This window comes from Aspergillus brasiliensis (assembly GCF_001889945.1).
Source record: "Aspergillus brasiliensis CBS 101740 unplaced genomic scaffold ASPBRscaffold_2, whole genome shotgun sequence".
NCBI classification, from domain to species: Eukaryota; Fungi; Ascomycota; class Eurotiomycetes; order Eurotiales; family Aspergillaceae; genus Aspergillus; species Aspergillus brasiliensis.
This window is the reverse complement of record NW_027137443.1, coordinates 1,812,153-1,832,150: the sequence shown is the minus strand read 5'-3', so window position 1 is coordinate 1,832,150 and position 19,998 is coordinate 1,812,153. Positions and strand designations below refer to the sequence as shown.

At 49.4% G+C, this 19,998-nt stretch overlaps 8 protein-coding genes across 8 annotated transcripts; 5 read left to right on the top strand and 3 right to left on the bottom strand.

Annotated features, from left to right (window-relative positions):
- Positions 1 to 173: 173 nt before the first annotated feature.
- On the top strand, positions 174 to 1,299 carry ASPBRDRAFT_38420 (putative transcription regulator PAB1642). Its single transcript, XM_067623934.1, has one exon. The coding sequence runs from the start codon at positions 281 to 283 to the stop codon at positions 1,031 to 1,033; it is 753 nt and encodes a 250-aa protein (XP_067483298.1). The 5' UTR covers positions 174 to 280; the 3' UTR covers positions 1,034 to 1,299.
- A 424-nt stretch (positions 1,300 to 1,723) lies between these two features.
- Positions 1,724 to 2,662, top strand: ASPBRDRAFT_38419 (dynactin subunit 5). The gene is made up of 2 exons (XM_067623933.1): positions 1,724 to 1,847; positions 1,934 to 2,662. Exons 1-2 carry the CDS (start codon positions 1,809 to 1,811, stop codon positions 2,519 to 2,521), a joined length of 627 nt encoding a protein of 208 aa, XP_067483297.1. The 5' UTR covers positions 1,724 to 1,808; the 3' UTR covers positions 2,522 to 2,662.
- Positions 2,663 to 2,802: 140 nt separating this feature from the next.
- On the bottom strand, positions 2,803 to 5,158 carry ccg9 (putative trehalose synthase (Ccg-9); the record flags this gene model as incomplete). The annotated part of the gene is made up of 6 exons (XM_067626785.1): positions 2,803 to 3,503; positions 3,533 to 3,681; positions 3,734 to 4,198; positions 4,258 to 4,533; positions 4,584 to 4,993; positions 5,054 to 5,158. The coding sequence occupies 6 exons, from the start codon at positions 5,156 to 5,158 to the stop codon at positions 2,803 to 2,805; spliced, it is 2,106 nt and encodes a 701-aa protein (XP_067483296.1).
- A 1,284-nt stretch (positions 5,159 to 6,442) lies between these two features.
- Positions 6,443 to 7,263, top strand: ASPBRDRAFT_192221 (ADP-ribosylation factor family protein; the record flags this gene model as incomplete). The annotated part of the gene is made up of 5 exons (XM_067620455.1): positions 6,443 to 6,536; positions 6,607 to 6,765; positions 6,838 to 6,984; positions 7,048 to 7,160; positions 7,222 to 7,263. The coding sequence occupies 5 exons, from the start codon at positions 6,443 to 6,445 to the stop codon at positions 7,261 to 7,263; spliced, it is 555 nt and encodes a 184-aa protein (XP_067483295.1).
- Positions 7,264 to 8,184: 921 nt separating this feature from the next.
- Positions 8,185 to 9,220, top strand: ASPBRDRAFT_391020 (DUF2945 domain-containing protein). Its single transcript, XM_067624073.1, has 3 exons — positions 8,185 to 8,373; positions 8,476 to 8,588; positions 8,661 to 9,220. Exons 1-3 carry the CDS (start codon positions 8,325 to 8,327, stop codon positions 8,727 to 8,729), a joined length of 231 nt encoding a protein of 76 aa, XP_067483294.1. The 5' UTR covers positions 8,185 to 8,324; the 3' UTR covers positions 8,730 to 9,220.
- ASPBRDRAFT_169573 (cobalamin-independent methionine synthase II family protein) lies at positions 9,113 to 10,947 on the bottom strand (the record flags this gene model as incomplete). Its single annotated transcript, XM_067619662.1, has 4 exons — positions 10,540 to 10,947; positions 10,228 to 10,471; positions 9,743 to 10,159; positions 9,113 to 9,684 (listed from the first exon to the last, which is right to left on the bottom strand). The coding sequence occupies exons 2-4, from the start codon at positions 10,445 to 10,447 to the stop codon at positions 9,113 to 9,115; spliced, it is 1,209 nt and encodes a 402-aa protein (XP_067483293.1). The 5' UTR covers positions 10,448 to 10,471; positions 10,540 to 10,947.
- A 684-nt stretch (positions 10,948 to 11,631) lies between these two features.
- ASPBRDRAFT_117660 (uncharacterized protein) lies at positions 11,632 to 14,553 on the top strand (the record flags this gene model as incomplete). The annotated part of the gene is made up of 4 exons (XM_067617111.1): positions 11,632 to 12,762; positions 13,099 to 13,218; positions 13,341 to 13,658; positions 13,813 to 14,553. The coding sequence occupies 4 exons, from the start codon at positions 11,632 to 11,634 to the stop codon at positions 14,551 to 14,553; spliced, it is 2,310 nt and encodes a 769-aa protein (XP_067483292.1).
- A 427-nt stretch (positions 14,554 to 14,980) lies between these two features.
- On the bottom strand, positions 14,981 to 17,679 carry ASPBRDRAFT_51716 (putative PHD transcription factor; the record flags this gene model as incomplete). The annotated part of the gene is made up of 2 exons (XM_067626784.1): positions 14,981 to 16,029; positions 16,089 to 17,679. The coding sequence occupies 2 exons, from the start codon at positions 17,677 to 17,679 to the stop codon at positions 14,981 to 14,983; spliced, it is 2,640 nt and encodes an 879-aa protein (XP_067483291.1).
- Positions 17,680 to 19,998: the final 2,319 nt, after the last annotated feature.

Here is a 19,998-nt window from a genome sequence, read left to right as displayed (position 1 = left end):
TGTCTCTGAATATAGCAACCCGGCTTGAGATTCCCACAGAATGAAATGTAGTTAGTACAAGACTCTTTGCTAAGCATCACATGTTGTTCCTGACCCATCCTGCAGAAGCAACCCTAATCAACTAATTCCTATCGCCGATCCCACCCCCTCCACAAGCCCCATACTTACCCCACCCACATCATCATCACCAGCATCTTTCCTCAAACCCCTCCTCAAAACAAACAACAATTTTCCTGCAACGTTCATCACCACCACCCACCACCTTACAACCGCAATCAAAATGACCTCCTTAACAACCCACCTTCTAAACCTCAACCCCTCCGCCCTACACACCTCAACCACCCACCCCTTCCTCCACTCCGCCGGCACCTCCACCCTCCCCAAAGCCACCCTCTCAGCCTGGCTCTCGCAAGACCGTCTCTACGCGCAATCCTACGTCCGCTTCATCGGCCTCCTCCTCTCGAAGATCCGCCTCCCTTACACAACCACCGGCACCGGCACGGATAGCTCTTCCCCCCTCGAATCCCGCATCCTCTCCCTCCTCACCTCCGCCCTCCTGAACATCCAGCGCGAACTTACCTTCTTCGAGACCGTCGCCGCCGAATACAACCTCGACTTGCAGGTAACCCCAACCGGCGCGACAACCTTCGGCCCTAGCGAAGCGACGCATGCATACACGGATTTGTTCCTTTCCGCGGGCTCAAGCGGCGTGACGTTGTTGGAAGGGTTGGTGGTGTTGTGGGCTACGGAGGTGTGTTATTACAAGGCTTGGGGGTATGCGAGGGAGGTGATGGAGAACGATAGTAAGGATGGGGAAGGACGGAATGATGCGGATGGTGGTGCGTTGAGAGTGCAGTTTATTCCTAATTGGACGAGTGAGGAGTTTGGACGCTTTGTGGATGAGATTGCGGAGTTGGTGGATGAGGTCTCTGTGGGTGTTGCGGATAGGGAGAGGGAGGAATTGTTGGGGAGGTGTGAACGGTGGTGGAGGCAGGTTGTTTGGTTGGAGGGGATGTTTTGGCCAAAGGTCTGAGTGATTGAGGATTGGGATGGAATACATGGAAGGTGGGATGTGTGTGGGGTGGAAATAATGATGCGTTTGGGGGGAAATGGGCTTGGGATATCATTGAAATGGATATACTGGATGAGACTGGTCACTGTAAAAATAGAAGCTATATGGGGTCACGATGCTGTGACGGAAGGTTGTACTATGATCCTCAATATACTGTTTACTCATAAGATTAAAGGGCCACAGTAACATCGCTCCCCCACTTAAGATGCAACAATAATGAAGGGACGTGTGGGCCGCCTTGATAATCCTCCAGGTCTTAATATTTGTTTTTGCATGCAGGAAATAGCTCCTAAGCAGCTAGCATGCAATACTGATAAAATACCCATCATCATCGTTTCTTGGCTTCAATTGATACTAAATTCAGTCAATCCGAGCGGCCCTGTGATTTCCATTGACTTGCATATCAGGAACATAGTGGGTCAAAATCTATGCAATTCCTCTGATTACTGCTTTATCTGCTGTATAACATGACAGTATTAAGATCAACAAATTAGTATGAATATCCCAAAATCGCACACTATGCTTGCATAGATAGCACTTCGAGAAAGATGCCCGCGGAGCAAAAAAGTACTCCGTACAGTGAGTGGGTCAAAGTCACCGCCCACCACCAACTGCCGCCAATTTCCAGCTCACCGCATCATCTCTAAACAATACGATAACAGCTATAACCTTCTCTCGACAATCAATTCAATCCTCACTAAAGCTACGACGACCCTCAAACTCCAATTAACCCAAGATGCCTCCCAAAGCGCCCAAGGGCGAATACATCGAAACAGTACGTCCCAAGCCTTGCGCCTCCCCCAATCCCAACTTCAACAAACACAAACACCCATACTAACCAACACTTCCACCCCCTTCTAGGATACAGGCAACAAAATCTCCCGCCGATCACTCATCCACGGAACCCAACACATCATCCTCGGCGGCAAGACAGTAATCCAAGCCGACGCCGTCATCCGAGGCGACCTCTACCGCTCCTCCTCCTCCCAGTCTTCATCTGCCTCCGCCACCGACCCGCAAGCCGCCGGCGGCGGCGGCGGCAATGCACCAAATAGTCCATCCGTGGCCATTACAGTAGGCCGATACAGCTACATATCACGACAAGCGATCTTGCGTCCGCCGTCGCGACTACACCGCGGCGTGTACTCGTTCTATCCGCTCAAGATCGGGGATCATGTGTTTGTGGGTGAACGGGCGGTAGTGGAGGCCGCGACGGTGGGGAATCATGTGCATATTGGGAAGGATGCCGTGGTGGGGAGTATGGCTATATTGAAGGATTTCGTCTATGTCTTGGATGGGGCGGTGGTGCCGGGGGGTATGGTGGTGCCGAGTTGGTGTGTGGTTGGGGGGGCGCCGGCGAGGATTGTGGGCGAGGTTGGGGAGGGGTATGGGGTTGAGGGGGCGGAGGGGGGAATGGCGAGGGAGAGGTATAGGTTGGTTGGGAGGTGATTTTGGATCTTTGGTGGTGATGAATTATTGATTATGGTTATGATAGTTTTGTGTTCTGTTCCGTGCTGTTTATGTGTGTGGTTGTTTAGTACTATACCCCTGGTCTACTTTATTTCTTTCATTCAAAAATCTGTGCGCGCGATATATCAAAAAAAAAAAAAAAAAAAAAAAAAAAAAAAAAAAAAAAAAAAAAAAAAAAAAAAAAAAAAACCATCTACATACATAGCCCATATTCATGCCGGCAATATTACTCTGTGTGGCTCATCGATGTTTGGCCAGGCTTACAGTGAGATCCGTCTAAGCCGGCTCTCTTTGTTGGTATATGCTAGGCCAGCTTCGGTGCGCGCCATGTCATTGATCCACTGCTTGTGCGGCTTGACTTCTTCTCTCTTCGAGAGCTTGGATGATAGGTACAGCCAGTTCAGGGCGTTTCCGACTGTGCTGACCTCGTCGCAGACGTGCTCAAGTGCAAACTTCTTGGTCCGCTCGTACAGATCGTCGTCAGTGCACAAATCGAACAGGTGCTGTGCAACTGCATCCGTGTCCCCGACTTCCACAAGGAAGCCGTTCTTATGATCTGCCACTTGCAATGGGATTCCGCCAGCCTTGGTTGCAATCACCGGGGTACCCTTGTGGATTGCCTCGGATACCTTGACTTCGAACCCTTCGCGCGTGGACAGCTGCAAAGCGACCTTGGCCTTTGACAGAAGTGCGTTAAGCACCTGATCCGAGGGTCCAAGTCGGACAACGCAGATCTTGTCCGCTAGGTCTGGGAGGTCTTTTTCGATGTGAGCCAGCACAGAATCGTAGATCACAGTGCCGTCTGGGTCGTCAACGGAGCCGTGCCCACAAATAAGCAACTTGGGCGGCGATCTATCGGGTAGGGCCGAGGTGAAGCGTCTATAGAACTTCTCATACGAATCTACAACGTCTAATATCCCCTTCGAAGGGTCAAATCGGGCGATCTGAACAATGTACTCGTCTGCTCATCGGTTAGCACCCTCGCAATACCACAAGCCCGTGCATGTGTGACTCCAGAATTGTCCTCACCATGTGGGTAGTTTATAGTCATCATTCCCGAGTTCCTGCAAACAGAATTAAAGACGCGGCCGTAAAAAGCGACATCTTCTTCGCGCATGTTCTTATTCAGTCCATCCAACCTAAGTCGGAACGTTAGCAAGACGTGTTGTGCACACATGTTGTAAGACTAACCAATCAGTTGAGGCAGGCATATAGCCCACCATCTCGTCGGGAACATCTTTCGGTACGAAAATGCTCACTGGGTGACTGATAAACAGATCGGCCTGCTGCACCTGTTTCCAGATCCACGACCAAGTATCTGCTTGGGGGGAGCCGGGTTGTTCTATTAAATCACTGCGGATTTGGATATGGCTTCGGAAAATGACCGGCCGGTTAGGTGCTAGCTTCTTCGCAATGGGGATCAATGCCGGCATTTGCGGATCGTCAATGATGATAACGTCGGCGCCTCCCTCCTCAGGAGGCCGCAGAGGACCACCAGGGGAGAGCCAGTATCGTTTGGCATTTTCGTTGATCCAATCGATAACCTTATCCCAATCTTCATTGCTCAAGCGCTCATCTGGGGCGGCAACGCCTTGCAGTATATTATGGTTGTTCTTGGTTATACGGAAAACTCCAGGCCGCGGCTTGGGAACATACCTATTTTGGAAAGATCTATCAGATACTGGTATCGAGCGCTAAGTGGACCACAGACTTACCACTTGATATCAGTTCCAAGTGAGTAGGAGAACCTCGCAAGGGCGTGTCTCATGAGGGCAACTCCCCCGCCCTGAGGAGTGGCACTGAAGAATGCAATTTTTGTGCCTCTGTTCTTGAGGTCGTCGGCATAGTAGTTGACCGCATCCCAGGTCCTCTGTGTGACAGTATTCTGGAAGTCCTCCAGGTTTGTAAGGCGCACATGGAAGGCAGTGTCGACTTCAACCAATCCCAAGAAACCGACTTGCAATAAAGGAATGTTTTCAGGGCCGAACAACCTTGATTGCTGTAAGCGCATGCAACCCGCTTCACATTGGACAAGACATACCTGACACACTTGCGTCCCATGGACTCTGCCTGTTCATCAATGCTCTTGAGTTCCCAGCCAGTTGACTTCCGGACAGGGTGATCGACATAGTGATCAACTCCAATATTACTCTCTTCGGGAAGAACCAATGGAATCACATCCAGCTCCGACCAAAGACGTGAGCATAGAGTGGAACATCTCCGGGCTACTGAGGTTGGCATTGCCAGCCCAATAAACTTCTCCAGGCGTTCATCACTATACTGGCGCAGCTGGTTCAGCACATAGTCGGTGATTTCAGCACAGATGGTCCGGCCACCCTGGGCAACAATGTCCTTCTGATGAAAATCGAGAAGATATGTTGTATCGCGAATCGCAAGGGCTACAGTGACTCCATCGTCATCGAACAGGACTGAAAGACCAGCATAGATAGTCTAACGGAGATGGCATCGGTTAGAGACGTCATGCAATATTCAGGTAAAAGAGAAGTTTACCTTTGATGGAGGAGCCTCCCAGGAGTTCTTGTCGAACTGGTGCGAGACTTGCAGCTGATGAAAGGAAGAGCGGCGCTGAAACGGTTGGATACCGTCAGTTGTCATATTGCGACGTTTGATCGAGGACTATGAGCAAAGTATAGTATCCAGAAGATTCGTAATGCTGATTAGACTGCTGCCAGAAAATCTGAAAAAGGGAATTGTTGTCCTTATAAATCTCAATGAAGGGACTCCAGGTTCGGTCGCCGGACCGATGTTTGTAAGACCATGGGTGGTGGTGGGATGACTTCACCAGTCCATAGAGTGTGCTACCACTCTTGCCATGACGTATTGCAAACAGCATACGATTTACTCCGGCGGCATTTAGAATCCGCCTTTCTGACCAGTATTGATGGAGGGTAATTGGCCATGATGAACTGCAGGTGGATCAGGAGATGTTTGGTGACTTAGGTTATAGGTACCTTTCTCCCAAGTCAAATCAAGGTACCACGAGGCATAACCATCACCACCCGATATGCCTGGTGTTGATCGTCGGGAGCGGGGACTTCCGATAGGTACTACACAAGATAGCCAGCACGCTAGTAAGGCTGCAAAAACGTACTTATGAAGTTATGCTTGGTTGTGAGGTCAAGGCTAAGTCCATGGCACAGGCCACGCTAATGATAACAAAGTCCGTCGCCAAGGAGGGCTACTGGCTTCTCAATGATAATTCAATTGTTAGGCCATCTACAGTGTATCTTGGAAGGTCGTCTGGGTCCGAGTGGAGTACCATCTGGACTGCTAGTCTTCTAGTCTGCTACAGGCAGGTGTTTTGTGTGTGCCTGAGGATAGCGCTGCAAATGCTGAAACCACCGAGTTCTTGGCGCGGGGCGCTTAGTCATGGGCAGCCCCTTTTACGGAGCGCTCGAGCAGACGAGCGAGATTGAGAGAGGGAGAGAGGCGCTCCTCGTGTGGATCGTGAACCCTGAAATTCTTATTGCTGCTGTTCGAGCAATCGCTGTCCAATTTGACTTTCGACCCTGTTGGACCGACACTCTCTGTTCTCTGCTTCAACGTGCGTCGTTATCGCCCCTTCTTTACACTAGGTGAGTTCCATATGTCTTGTTTACCTTGCGTCTGCGAACGCATGGTCCATTATGGAGACGTCGCCCTTTTGACGCGGACCGCTAGCACGGGGTAATTGACCTTACGTTTAGTTTTCGCTGTCCTCTTTCTCCCACGGCCCCCCCTACTCGGACAGTCGGTCCACCATCTAGAATCCCCGATTTCTCCCTGCAATTGCATTGCATCGGAGACGCTCTCTAGCGCTCGTTGAATCACCGCAGACTCAGTCGCTCCTTAATCCTATCAAAAGTCGGCGGTCTTCAGGAGACGCCTCCGTTAGTCACAATGGGTGGTCAAGTGTCCAAGATCATGGGGAAGATTTTCGGTACGAAGGAGATGCGGATTTTGATGCTGGGTTTGGATGCTGCTGGAAAGACCAGTAAGTCTGCTCCTCGATTTTGCGTCCACCCATTGACTATGGCTATGTGACAACTAACATATTGCGTTAGCAATCCTCTACAAATTGAAGCTCACCAATCAGGACGTCACCACTATCCCTACCGTCGGTTTCAACGTTGAGAGCGTCACCTACAAGAATGTCAAGTTCAATGTCTGGGATGTTGGTGGACAGGACAAGATCAGACCTCTCTGGAGACACTACTATTCTGGTACTTTTCCCACTTTTCGCATGTTTTCAGCAGGTCGTGGGGCAATTGGCTGACATTTAATGAACTCTCCAGGTACACAAGGATTGATTTTCGTCGTGGACTCCAGCGACACTGCTCGTTTGGAGGAGGCTCGCTCCGAGCTTCATAAAATTATCAACGATCGCGAAATGAAGGATGCTCTCTTGCTGGTCTTTGCCAACAAGCAGGATGTTCAGGGCCGTAAGTTTTCACGTTGATATGGTGGGAAGACAACGTCGCGACTGACTAGAATTTTCCTTGCAGACATGAGCCCCGAGGAAGTTACTCAAGCGCTACAGCTCACCAAGTTGAAGGATAAGCTGTGGTACGTTGCTCCAAGTGTCGCGACGGAGGGAACTGGTATCTTCGAGGGCTTGGTAAGTTACACGCCTCCCCAAGTCATCAACGCTCAGCCATCTAATGTTCGATTTGTCGCAGGCATGGCTCTCCAACAACGTGAAGACTCAACCCCAGAAATAAAACAGCCGCCGGTCGAAACACCTGAGCCGCAAAAGTTGGAGGCCTCGGCACGGCCTCTCGTGTACAACAGTTTCCTTTGTACCAACTGAACCATCAGAACACCTCTCGTTTCACGTTCGATTTGATGACAGAAGACGCAGCATTTGGATCCTGTGTTTGCAATATTCCTTTCACGCGCACGCCGTTCCGCATTTCCTTTCTTCTTTTATTTCATGATATCCCCACTGTTTCGATGCGGGTCATTTCGAATACCGTCTCTTAATACTATTTTCCTATTTTTCCTTTCTCTGTTGTCTGCTTTTCTTCGCCCCCCACCCCTTCTCGTGTGTAGAAACATTCAAAATAGAAGGAACTTGGACCAGCACATACCTGCATACATATACTCACTTTAATGTTTCCTTTTCCTCGCTCTCTGCATTTATTTATATCCCTGTATTTGCGGCTGCTCGGTTGTTGATAATCACTTAGATACTTAGTACCAAACCCCAAAAAATCACACACTTATGAATAAACGATAAATAAGAAGCCAGCCAGCCAACCAGCCAAAACAAACAAACAAAGATAACCAAAACAAAGACCAAAAAGAATCATATGTTCCCACTCCCACACGTCATTGACTCAAGCCCAAGCCCACCCCGTAACCATAACACTAAGCCCTCGGAAAATCACACTCCAGACACATGGAACGGACAGCTCGTCCCACCAGTCACCACCCACCTCCTGGTCATCGGATATATACTAGTAAGCAACCCAATCTTGCATAAACAAATAGATAGTTAGAAGCACACGAGCCAACTTAGTAAGTAATCACACTACTAATAAGCTCCGAGCGTATGCACATTCTCGACTTCCCGCCCCATCCATGGATGATGTGGCTCTCTCCTTCGTCAGATAGCATCAATCTGACAGCAGTGGCACTTGCGGGGGGAAAGTTAACTTGGTGGGTTGTACTTAAACATACGAATCACCATGTAGTGGATACGTTTGACAGATTATCTGCACCATACACACAGTCTCACACACAACAAGACCACTTACGAGGCTCTTAAAATTACCTAATAATGCCCGGCTACGCAACAGGCGATACTGTTCGCTATAAGCCTATTGGCGGTGAGTTTGCCCCGGTTTCTATACTCTTTTCTGCTCATATAAGTACGAAATGACAGATAAAGTGAGAAATGAGAAACTAACGAGGACGTGTTTAATGTGCAGGACCTGATTCCAAGACCGCCGAAGCAATCGGTATCATCCGTGACGTCCGCACGCACTCTGGTACTATGACGGGGCGGAAGATCGAAGCGTCGGATGAGATGCCGCGGTATGAGGTGCGTATATACTCATAGAAGTGGGAGTGGTGGGGTGGACAGTGAGGCTAATCTATGGGTCTGGGGTGGTAGATCGAGAATTCTCATACACATAAACGAGCGGCGATCAAGGAGAGTAGTATTCTTGGTCCGGCGGAGTGAAAGGGGGCGTGATAAGATCTATTTATGGGTTGCTTGATTATGAGTGGACTTTTATACTTAATGGGCAAGGGGAAACAGCAAGATGAGTGAAACTCAATGGTTGACAAAGTGATCTGCTTCCATTAGCTTTCCGAGTGGGACGTTGTGCTTGCAGTGACTCCAAGGTACTCATTTCGTCGAACTACATAGGGAACGATGCATCCAGGTGTATGGTAATTGAGCAAGTGAAAGAAAACAACCGTGAATTTTTCTAAAACTATACATCCGAACCATATGTTAAATAACTGGTATCCTAAACGCTAAAGTCGTCACAATCATTCATACTCCCTTTCGTTGTTGAATCGACAGGAGGTCTATGTCGCGGCCATTCACGACGGGTATATTTACAGCTGGCCTGGCCAGATATCGTTGGCGATCTCGCGCACAAGCTTCAGCTTGGCGATCATGCCATCGCGGTCGATGGCGTTACCCTCACGGTGACTGGCAAAGCCACACTGGGGGCTGACGCCGACCTGGTTAAGGGCTTGCTCGAGACTGATGTTGTTGCCCTCAGCAATGAACTTGGCAGCGTCATAGACACGCTTCTTCATCTCCTCCTTGTCCTCGAGGGCAGCGAACTTGCTGGTCACAACACCCAGGATGACATTCTTGTGGGTAGGGAGCTCCTTCAGGGGCTCGAAGCCACCAGCACGAGGGGTGTCGTACTCGAGGTAGTAGGTGTCGACGTTGAGCTCCTTGAAAAGCTTGGTGGCAATGCGGTCGTAGCCACCCTCGGAGAAGTGACGGCTGCCAACGAAGTTACCACGGCAAAGGTGCACACCGATGTGCATGTCGGCGGGGCGCTTAGAGATGCTGTCGTTGTACAGCTTGATGTACTGCTCGAAAGTCTCATCGGCGGAGCGAACGTTCAAAGAATCCTCCTTCCAGCCAGCAAGCATCTTCTCGGAGCAGAAGTCTGCAGATCTCGGTCAGAAGGCATGATCATAATAGATATACGGGCCAGATTGACTTACAAGCAAGGTTGGGGTCGTCGAACTGGACGTTCCTGCAGCCAACATCATACAGCTCCTGCAACTCAGCCTGAACCGCCTTGGCAATGTCGCCGAAGTACTCCTCGTCGGAGCTGTACACGTCCTTGGGGTAGGCCTTGCCCTCCTTGTATCTCAAGTGGTACCAGTTAGGGGCAGCAAGGGTAATCTTAAGGTTCTTGACCTCCTCAGGAGGAACAACGCTGGCCAGGTACTTGAACTCCTTGGTGTAAGTGCTGCCGACGTGCTTGATCTTGCCGGTGCAGATAACGGTCTCACCAGGCTTGTGGCCAGCCTCAAGGAACGCCGCAACATCGGGGGCGTAGGGGCGGAAGACATCGGCATCGACCTCGCGAACCTCCTCAAATCCCTCGAGTCCAGGGAAGAAAGAACCCCAGAACACTGTCACGGACAACGTTGTCAGCAATGAGTTCCTATGATTATGCGCAATGCACAAGAATTTAACTTACTGTGGCGGCGGTACTCTCCGTCCGAGATAGCAGCATAACCCAACTTCTTCTGGGTTTCAGCAACCTCCTTCACATCCTTGTTCTCGACAGCGTCGAGCTGAGCCTCGGAAATCTCGCCTTTTTCATAAGCGGTCTTGGTCTTGAGAAGCTCCTCCGTCCGGAGGAGAGAGCCGAGGTGCTCAGCACGGAAAGGAGGGTTACGGTGCAGTTGAGGGGCCATGGTGATTAAGAATGCTTGAGAGTTCTGTCCAAAAATCAGTTAGAAAGTTAGGTGGCGGCCAACTTTTCATGGGCATCACAGAAAAGACATACCTGGTCTGGAGGCAGAAAAGAGAAAGAAAGACAGCAGCCGACTCGAGGTCAAGAAGTAAGAAGAAATGGGGGGCAAGAGGCCCCCTCATTTCTCAGCAAGCGAGTTCTCCGAGTCTTGTCCATGTTCTTCTCCGGTCTGTTCTTGCCCCACCGCTCTGAACAGTGACCCCAAATTCTGGGACCGATTTCGCAGGCCCAGACAAGACAGCAAGAAGATAGTTCAAGTCAATTTTTGAAATCCTGTGCACCCCTTAAGCACTAATGGACACAACCTTTTTCCAAAGACCAGAATGTACCACATAACTCCAAAGTCTTCAATGAATTCCGGCATCTGGAACAGCATTCGACTAAGGACGAAGGATAAGCCATAACCATTTCCAGAAAGGCGGAAAGAAGATCGGCAAGGAAGCCTCCGGTGGGTCAATCGATAAGTACTGACTAAGCCATCCATTTTGTCTGGGGATCTTTCTATTCTAGGCTGGCTGCAGATGCGTGAAGCGATAATGATTTCTACTATTATTGATGGAGATAATTCTCTATCTACTCCTCAAGTATATATTGCTGTACCGTAGATAACAAAGTGTTGCCGGCTGCCATGCTGTTGAGTGTCAGAACAAGCCAATGCAGGAGTTGCGGGGAGAGACTAACGCAGCTCCACATCTCATAGAGCGCAAAAGTTCCTATAAACTTGGCATGATTTCCAATGCGATACGAAGTATGTCGTGTTGAACCTGACCTGAAATCTGGCGATAGACATATATTTGGGCGTGTATAGTGCGGCCACAAACCTAAGTCTTCCTGCTATCTTTGCAAACGCCAAATTGGTCTGTCAAAGCATTCTGTCACGGTTTTCCTGCTTATGGAGCCATCTTCCCCATGTCCACTATCACGTGAAATATTGTGGGGACCCCCGGCAATTGACAGCCAGCATTCTTCCCGAAGCTCACCACACCAGAACTCCTTTCTCGGAGGGACATCGCTATGGGCGGACATTAATGTCCATTTCATTGACATTTTATACTTGTTGTGAAGCCTATAGTCTCCGCAATGTGAGTCATTCGGACAGTCACTTTATCTTTGATCACTGAAACAATGTCTTTGCCACAATCGGCCTTGGAGAGCCTTCCGAATGAGCTTTTGGATCAGATCATCTCCGAAATCTCGGCTTCCCCTCCTTCTCTGGCCAGGGTGCACAAGCCTCCTTGTATGCGTATTACTACATCTAGAACTAGGGATTTGAAGAATTTCGCACGCACCTCGTCCCGACTCCTGGAGCTGGTGCGGCCCCATCTCTTCGCTCACGCATGCTTCGAAATCAAAGATGTAGCGGACTTTGTTTCCTTCATAACGAGTCTAGATCTTGGTCGATATGTAATATCGATTGTGGCCAAGGGGATGGACTCCCCAGACTGTCGAGAAGACCCCCATTGGTGGCATCCAGTACTTGATAAACTCGATCCATTACGGATCATCGTGATTGCACCTCCTCCATTTCTAGCCGCAATGCTTGACACACGGATCATGGACGGACACAGCTGGGCATTCGAGGTGCCTTTCCAAGTTCTACAACTAGAGAAAAAGTCGCGGCTCTGCGATCCTTCTTTACTTCCAGAGCCACAGCATCCCGCCAGTCTACTCGAGACTCGAGCATGGACCTCCTTTGCCTTCAACGAGTCTTCCTCACTCAGGGCGTACAATCACTACGAGTATTTTATGTTCCAGGTTCCGTCTCTGCTTAATAAGTGGGGAACTGTGGCATCCACACAACTGTTCTCGGAGAGACTGAATCTATCCCGCTCGTTAAAGTCTTTTACGTCGTTCAGATATACGGCAGTGTTCCCGTTCTATAACCATGTCAAATTGGTCTTGGATGCCGTCGAGCTGATGACAAACCTGCGGTCATTGAGCATCCAGCTTGCCCCTTCTCCGAAGGACAAGATCACGGAGATGGAACAGAGAGGTTCAATGGACCCCAGTGACCCATGGATGGAGATTGCTACTGGGTATTCCCTCATTGCGCACACTGTCAGGAAGATGGGGGCTATAGCTGGTCTCGTAAAATTTCACACCCCGGATTATGAGTTTGATGCTCTGCGTTCAGAACTATCCACTATTCTAGGGGATGTGTTGGATAGCAGCGAATGGATACATGATGGGAGTGGCACTTGGACAAAAGTAGCGTCGAACGGCGATAATGATCGGTTGACTTCTCCTACGACGCCGGTAGGTAATACTCACTGATGAGTTATAGTAAGGCGCGCACGGGTTGAACATGCTGTAAATTATTTGCGCACCGACGGGACATATGTTTGTCCAAAATTTGCCTGTATATAGTTCAATTCGATGTTTATGCTGTTCTGTATACTGAAAGCCAGCATATGACATCATTGTCACGTGTTAGTCACTTGTATGTGAAGTGATGCTTCATGATTGTCCAGTTTTTGGATCTCTATATATGATGCTTCTAGGCCTGAGTAATTATGATAGAGTTACATAGTTCAAGCCCTGCTCGGAGATGAGACGGGGTCTGGTGATTCGACATGGTGCAACCTGGCTAAGAGCGGCGAGCTGGGCTTTGCAGCGATAGCGCACGACAATTCGTTCGTAACCCCCGATTTACTCCACTCGTTCTATACATCCCACCATAAGAAGGCTACTTTAGGCAAGGTAACATACTCGGTTCTTGCTTGTAAATCATGAAAGATTGAGTCAAATCTAATATGCAATTATACTAGATCATTCATTGGGTATACCCAACACGATCCTACAGCGAAGGAGCCTTCTGAACAGACGCGTTGCAGAGCTACGCGTTCTTCCCTATTATCCAGTCCACTCCACTGCAGTGCAATATGTCTATTAACGCTTATATCAGAGATACTCAGCCAGTATCACCAGTTTTGGCTCATACTATGTTGCCGCCTGGTCCATCAGCAGAGAATCCAAAACACGAACAATATCAACAACTTCCTGTGGACCAAAACTGGCACCTTTCAAATGACGTGCAGAATGGACTTCAAAATAGTCCAGACAGCGTCTTCAGAAGTGGCATAGTCATTGGCTTCTCCAGGCTTAGAGATGCACACAAGGAGACAAGTGATGAGGACGAATATATTGGGAAAGTATGTCTGCCTTCTCCATAAACAGCTGTCTCTGCCTTGCCTCATAGTCTGCCACTCATACCGCATCCACGCTCCCACTACACCTACTACAGATATCAATTCCCCATATAACAGCACCTCCAGCCAACAACAGAACATAACTAACTACCCCAAGCTCCCCCGCCACCTCCTCACAACCCATCTAGTACACCACTCCCACCAACCAAGCACCCAAACAAAAGCCTACATAATCCACCCAGCCAACTTCAGCGCCTTCACCCCGCAACGTCTCCTCGCCTCCCTCCTCAACACCTCCCACCAACAAGGACAACCATCTCTATCCCGAGCCCAAGCAATATCCCTCCTCGACTCCGTCCAACTCTTCCCCGTCTACGACTTCAACGCAGCCGCACAAGCAATCCACGAAATCGCAACCACCATAGCCACCACACCCATGGCAGAAGTACCACATCAACGCATCATCATAATCACAGGTCTGGACACCCTAACCGAGGGCGTCATTCGAGCCTCGAACCCACTCCGCGGCTCAGCAATGCTCACATCTGTATTACGTACACTAACGCAATTGACTCGAACGCACGGGTCGAATCTCTCTGTGTTGCTAGTTAATACTAGTGGATTAGGGAAGATGGCCTCGTCTCAAAACGGAGTGGTGGATGTGGCGGCTGGTGCCGCTGGGGGTTCGTATGAAATGGATGGTGAGGGAATTCAGTCTGCGTTCCGTGCGCATAGTGGTGAGATGTTTCCGAGTCTGTTGATGAAGACGCTAGATCAGGGGATTGATACGCATATTTTGGTGTCGAGTATTGGAATGGTTCCGGTGGTGGAGGTTATTAAGGATAGAGTGGGTGGGAATGTTGGGAGGTGGTGTATTTGGGAGAGCATGAATGGCTGAGTTTATATAGCTATACTTGGCTCGTTGTATGAGGTTTGGTTGCTATGCGCTGCAAAAAGTGCATGCCCTGATGTATAATACTATTGCGATCACATAGATATTCCCTAATGACTCCATTTTTTGAATATCTCATTCCTCTCGAAATATCAAACGAACATGCACCCTTGACCCTGTCTATCATGCAAGTACTATGCACCAGTTCCTTCCTTTCCCCTTTTTCAGACCAAAACCGCCATTTCGCGCTGACTAACTCCAGTTGCGAATCCTGCCCTTTTGTCCGGATAAATAAATGATAATGAATGGGGGTATCAGCCAAATCAAGTCAATTGTAGAATGAGTGAATTAGAAAGCATATGGGAGGAATAGAGAGACGGAATAATGGGGGTGGAGGACATGTTGCGCTTGCTTGGCTTCTGCAGTATGTATATCACTGGCCACCAATTTGCGCATTGTCTGATTCGGCCCACATCCTAAGAACGGCCCTCTCCACAACATTCTTCGCTTCCTTCTCGCATTTGCTAAGATCCAAAGCGAGGGTGTTTTCCTCGAATACAGCATCTTGCTGTTGGACCTTGAGCCATTGTTTATGTCTCTCACAACGCTTTTTAGTACAGACACCACGTGAGAGTGTCTCGAAGTCGTCTTGTTTGTTGTCGTCCATGGCGGTATCGCCGTCGGCGTCCGTGGCAGCGTCGGGGTAGCTTGATGCCAGGGCTTCGGGCGAGCCATCCTCAAGCGCTTTTGCGCCAATCTCGGATAACCGCCATTCGTCGAATTCTTCGTCCGACCATGCAAGTCTGCTGTCGAAACCGCAGATGTCTTTCCATCCACCTTTCGGGTCGGTTTGTTTCAAATGCTCCAGGATGCTCTTGGATCGCTGACGCACGAGTGTCATGAATGTGTTTCGGGCGCGAAGCATCTCTTTGCGATGGAGTAGGTCGTCCCTTTGTTTACGAATCTTTTGTAGTTTGGCTGCTTCGTCGGGAGTGTACGTGAGCCAGTCCACGTCGAAGTCCAGACCAATCTTCTTTCCGTTCTTAGTCTCTGCTTCGGGATCGGTGGTAGTAGTGTTTTCCTCTTCGGCTGGGACCGATATGATGCTTTCGCCTAGCTTCCGGAATTCTCTGGCGGAGCCGACGCCCATTACGACGGCTTTAAGATCGCCTGCTGTAAGGACTCCGCCTCGGCTGCCTAGATCGTCCGGGTCTCGTCTGTCTGGTGTAGCGGTCCCATAACGGCTATTGCTTTCGCTCGAATTAATGCCGTTCGTTGTTGCTCGGCTTGCTGCGGTCTTTGCTTTCAACCCTGTACCCAGGAGAAGCTTGGTTCGCTGAAGCATGAACTCCCGGCCATGCTCGTCTGAACAGTACTTGCTAGGGATCTTTTGGTTGACTCGGGCGGGCTTGCGGCATTCCTTTAGCCGACACATCGGTTTCCATGTTGTCCATCCTTTGCCTTGCTCTTTACAATTCGGACCTACATAGTGTTAGTGAACGGGCATGTGTTATGTGGGAGATAACGGGGAAAGGTCTTACAGATGTACTTGTCAATGAGGTCCGCGTCTCTCGGGTCGATGTTGACGCACTTCCCGTGAAACCAATCCTCACAGCCACCATCACATCCGATCATCCACGTATGATTATCAGGTTTGCGGCAGATGCAGAATATCTCATCGTTGTCTTCGGAGTCATCCTCTTCTTCCTCTTCTATCTCATCCTGTTCAACGTTCTTACTGCCTTTCCTTTTGCTATCTGGGGCCGGTGAATTTGTGTGAGAGGTAGAATTCCGCTTTTTGTTCGCGGACTTGCCAGCACGAGCCGAAGACGGAGTGTTAGAGCTACCGCCATCGACATTATCGCTGTCCAGTTCGTTTGCCTTCCTCTTTTTGGTCGTAGATTTTCGCCCAGTTCCTTTCTTGGTTGCAGCAGTAGCAGATTTCCGGGCCGGGCCGGGTTTTGTGGACGTTGCTGGCGAAGAGCGATCAGAAGACGACGCTCTTGAGGATCCCCTATTCTTGAGACTCGCAATGTTCTTCGGAGTGAGATGGTCCGCAGTCGGGCCGTCAAGTAAAGAAAGCGGGGGCTTGAATTCCGATTCTTCATTGAGAGGGACTTTATCTAAGTTCGTGTTGAGAGGTTCGGTCTTGACTAGAGGAATTGGCGTGCCTTGCTTGCTTGCGGATCGATCCACACCTGCAGCATCAAGTCCTTCGTAGAGGTCAGACCACGCTCGCAGGTCGGTAGATTTGTCTCCATGTATAGCAGATGCCACAAGTATCCTAAAGCGTCGATGTATGTCATCCGCCCTTTCGAAACCGAAGTACCCGCTCTGTCGCCAACCAGTTATCCCGATCACCTTATCATCGCTGACAACGATGTTCGACGGGACCAGATTGTTGTGAACCAGGCAGAGGTATTCATCCTCCTTCCTTTCACGAAACAGTATATTCTTCTCTGGTTCCAGGGCGTCAGGTGACGCTTGTGAGTTGAGTCCGCTGCATACGTAGGAAGGACGGTCGGGGGGTACATCTATTCCGCCAAGGCGTTGCGATATGCGACGGCACTGCTGTTTGAACGTGTCAATTTGCTCAGCCGTAAGGTACCTCCAAGCTACCTCAAGAGTAACGCCAGGGATTCGCGATTCCACAGTGACATTCTTCCCATCTATTGTCCCGCAAAAGTATATGACCGGCACAGCGATAGACATCTCCTTGAGCGTATCCTCAGCCTTCCTTGCGGCACTCAATTCATTGGCGTTGGCACACGAGTATTTTTCAGCAGCGGCGCCAATTGCAGGTTCACGATCAACGCGAATGACAACGCTGCCAGCAGCGAAGACCTCCCTGTTCCCCGAGACATTCAAGGAATTTTCTGCCGTACAAAGTTCTTTCACGGTGTTCTCCCAATATGAGGTGACCTCTGGGTCCGGTTCGCACCAGTGGTTGTATCGAGGCTTGAAGTCAGTGTCGCGAGGCGCGTAGCGGCCATAATTTACGCTCCGGGCGAGGAATAGGTCATCGTTTGGGAGGATTTCGAAATTTGTTTCGTATGGGTTTGTCGACCCTTGATTGGTAACGCGACTATCCACCTGGTTTTGATCACCAGGCGCCTGCGTAGTCCCAGCCATCACTCCAACACTTCCAGCGACCTTCTAGGGCCCCAGAGCACCCCTTTTGTGGATAACCGGAGTGCGCGTGCTCGGGGACTGAATCCTAGGGGTATGTTGGCCTTCCAAGATCCCGAAGACAGGCGGCTCTGCAGACTGGCAACCTAGACGATGGTGATTGTTTCGGTCGCAAACGATGTCATGTTATTGATCTTGAAGTTGAAAGGTGAAGCCTTCCACGAGCCAAAAGTGGCAAGGCGCGACCGATGGAGAAGTCTTCTTTGTTGGATATCGTTCTGTGGTGAAAAGTCGCAATTGCGGCGGAGGTCGGGGAAAGATGCGAAACGAAGTGGGATGCAATTCCAACTGAGTGTTTCCGTAGTCAGCGGCGTCGCGTTACCTTGCAAGAATCAGTGTAAATGAATTATTCCTGCGCTTTCTGAGACTCTTTCCCAGTAGCTGGCTAGTGCAATAGATTGAAAACTTTCTGTGACTTCAAGCTGGGGGAAGCGCGCTCGGCGACGCGGAGATGGAATTCGGAGAGGATTTGGCAGCTTCTGCGTCGGATTTACGGTCAAGGCGGTGTGTCTTAACTCCGTCCAGTACAAAAGAATATCGAGTCCACAGTGGACTAACTATCCTTGTGTCTGTCCAGTCGTCATAGCATGAAGCTCTCCTGAAAAGCATGATGCTGTGATAACTGGCCTAGTACACTTTCTCTACGGCGTGATTGAAAGCACTAAGGCCAGCGTACAAGCGCTGTGCTTCTAATCACAGCAGTAGTGGGCGGAATCTACTTAAAATAGTTGCGTAGTATATTCACTAGTATATATAATGGCTTCATTTCAACCCCCTAATGATGCTACTGCTAGTACTACTACTGCTCCTCCAATTTATCAGTACCAGTACTAACTTAGGTTTCGTCCGTAACGAGTACTTTTTATATAAACTTTTACTTCAAGTCGTGAATGATACTGAGTAATGAGTAAATTCCGCGCATAATTCATAACCATCACAGTATAGTCATAAGATAGTTGTAATGATCTCACCATCAGTATTCTACTACCAAGTATCAGCTCAAAACAACTATTAGTCTCATTAATGATAGCTTCATATCAGAGATAACATGATTGAGCTATGGAAGCCAGACCTGTTAGCTCCACAGAGTCAAGAAAGGTGATAACAAGATGTTTTTATCACTAGAGAAAGAGCTTTACTAACGAACTTGGCAGTGCCAATTCCGTCTCCCGATAGCTTAATATCTAAGTAAGGGCTTGAGTTGGTCTTTCCTATATTTTATTGTTCTACACTAATTGTCATAGCATTTAGCTGTGACAGGCTTTGAGGCAGCCAGATTGGAACTTCCAACCATTCGACTAAGCCCTTGGTCTCCCAAGACCACATTGGTCGCCTCCAAAGTGTCGATCGCTCCGTATCGGGGACGCAGCCGGTATAAACGGCCACAGAATGAATCATAAAGAGATCAGGGTGCGAAGGATGATGATAGCGATCAAATGATGTCGTCAGACAAGCAGTACTTTGTGAACTCCCAGATATAGAGATCACCGCGATAAGCCGCGCTAGCAGCCGCCCACCCACGAGCCCGGTTGAATGCTTAGGAGAGTGAAATGGACTTCCAACTTCCAACCCCATGATGAACTAGTCCAAGCCAGCTTGTACGTTCCGTGGATCGCAAGCATATCCGCCAACCGGCATTGATGTTATCGTTCCACATTCTTAGAACAAGGCCTTGTGGTTCCAAACCACGCTATTATTATCTCTGGCCCCTAAACTACCGAGCCTTGTCGGTCTCCTGCACCGCGGCCCCCATTTACCCCCCTGCATTGGCGCGTCTCAGTTGACACTGAAACAAGCGACCTGGTGATAAGACCTTTATGCTACCTTGAGATCTTGGATCCATGGTTTATGGTTTTGAAGATGCTTATGGCTAGGTGATTCAATTGGTGGAGCAGCGCAGGCGTACTTCAATCCCCGGATCCTGACAACACTGTGCTCCCAGAACATCACATCCCTCGTCATTTATGGTGCAAATAAGAGTTGAGCTTTTTGCTCCATCTATCGTCGCTATCCGTTTTGTATGTGCGTATGCCTCCATTTAGTCCTTCCTTTATCGCTAAAGAGCCAATGCTTTGAGTGTACTTTGTCAAGCACTGACGTCCACAGTTAGTTCCACTCTAATCCTGGCTGTGTTCTGATATCACCCGTCGGCATTTTTTGTTACAGCTTCGACCTGAACGTTTGAAGGTGGCCGTTGTTTTTGGGTAACCGAAGACACACTGCCGGATATAGCTAGATTCCCTTCCGCACCATCGCCAAGGC

What these genes read in the sequence shown, in the direction of transcription:
- ASPBRDRAFT_38420 (XM_067623934.1), top strand. Translation starts at nt 281, where the DNA reads ATGACCTCCTTAACAACCCACCTTCTAAACCTCAACCCCTCCGCCCTA.
- ASPBRDRAFT_38419 (XM_067623933.1), top strand. Translation starts at nt 1,809, where the DNA reads ATGCCTCCCAAAGCGCCCAAGGGCGAATACATCGAAACA. An exon ending in AGGGCGAATACATCGAAACA is followed by an intron (nt 1,848 to 1,933) that starts GTACGTCCCAAG and finishes ACCCCCTTCTAG; the next exon opens with GATACAGGCAACAAAATCTC.
- ASPBRDRAFT_391020 (XM_067624073.1), top strand. Translation starts at nt 8,325, where the DNA reads ATGCCCGGCTACGCAACAGGCGATACTGTTCGCTATAAGCCTATTGGC. An exon ending in TCGCTATAAGCCTATTGGCG is followed by an intron (nt 8,374 to 8,475) that starts GTGAGTTTGCCC and finishes TTTAATGTGCAG; the next exon opens with GACCTGATTCCAAGACCGCC. An exon ending in ATGAGATGCCGCGGTATGAG is followed by an intron (nt 8,589 to 8,660) that starts GTGCGTATATAC and finishes CTGGGGTGGTAG; the next exon opens with ATCGAGAATTCTCATACACA.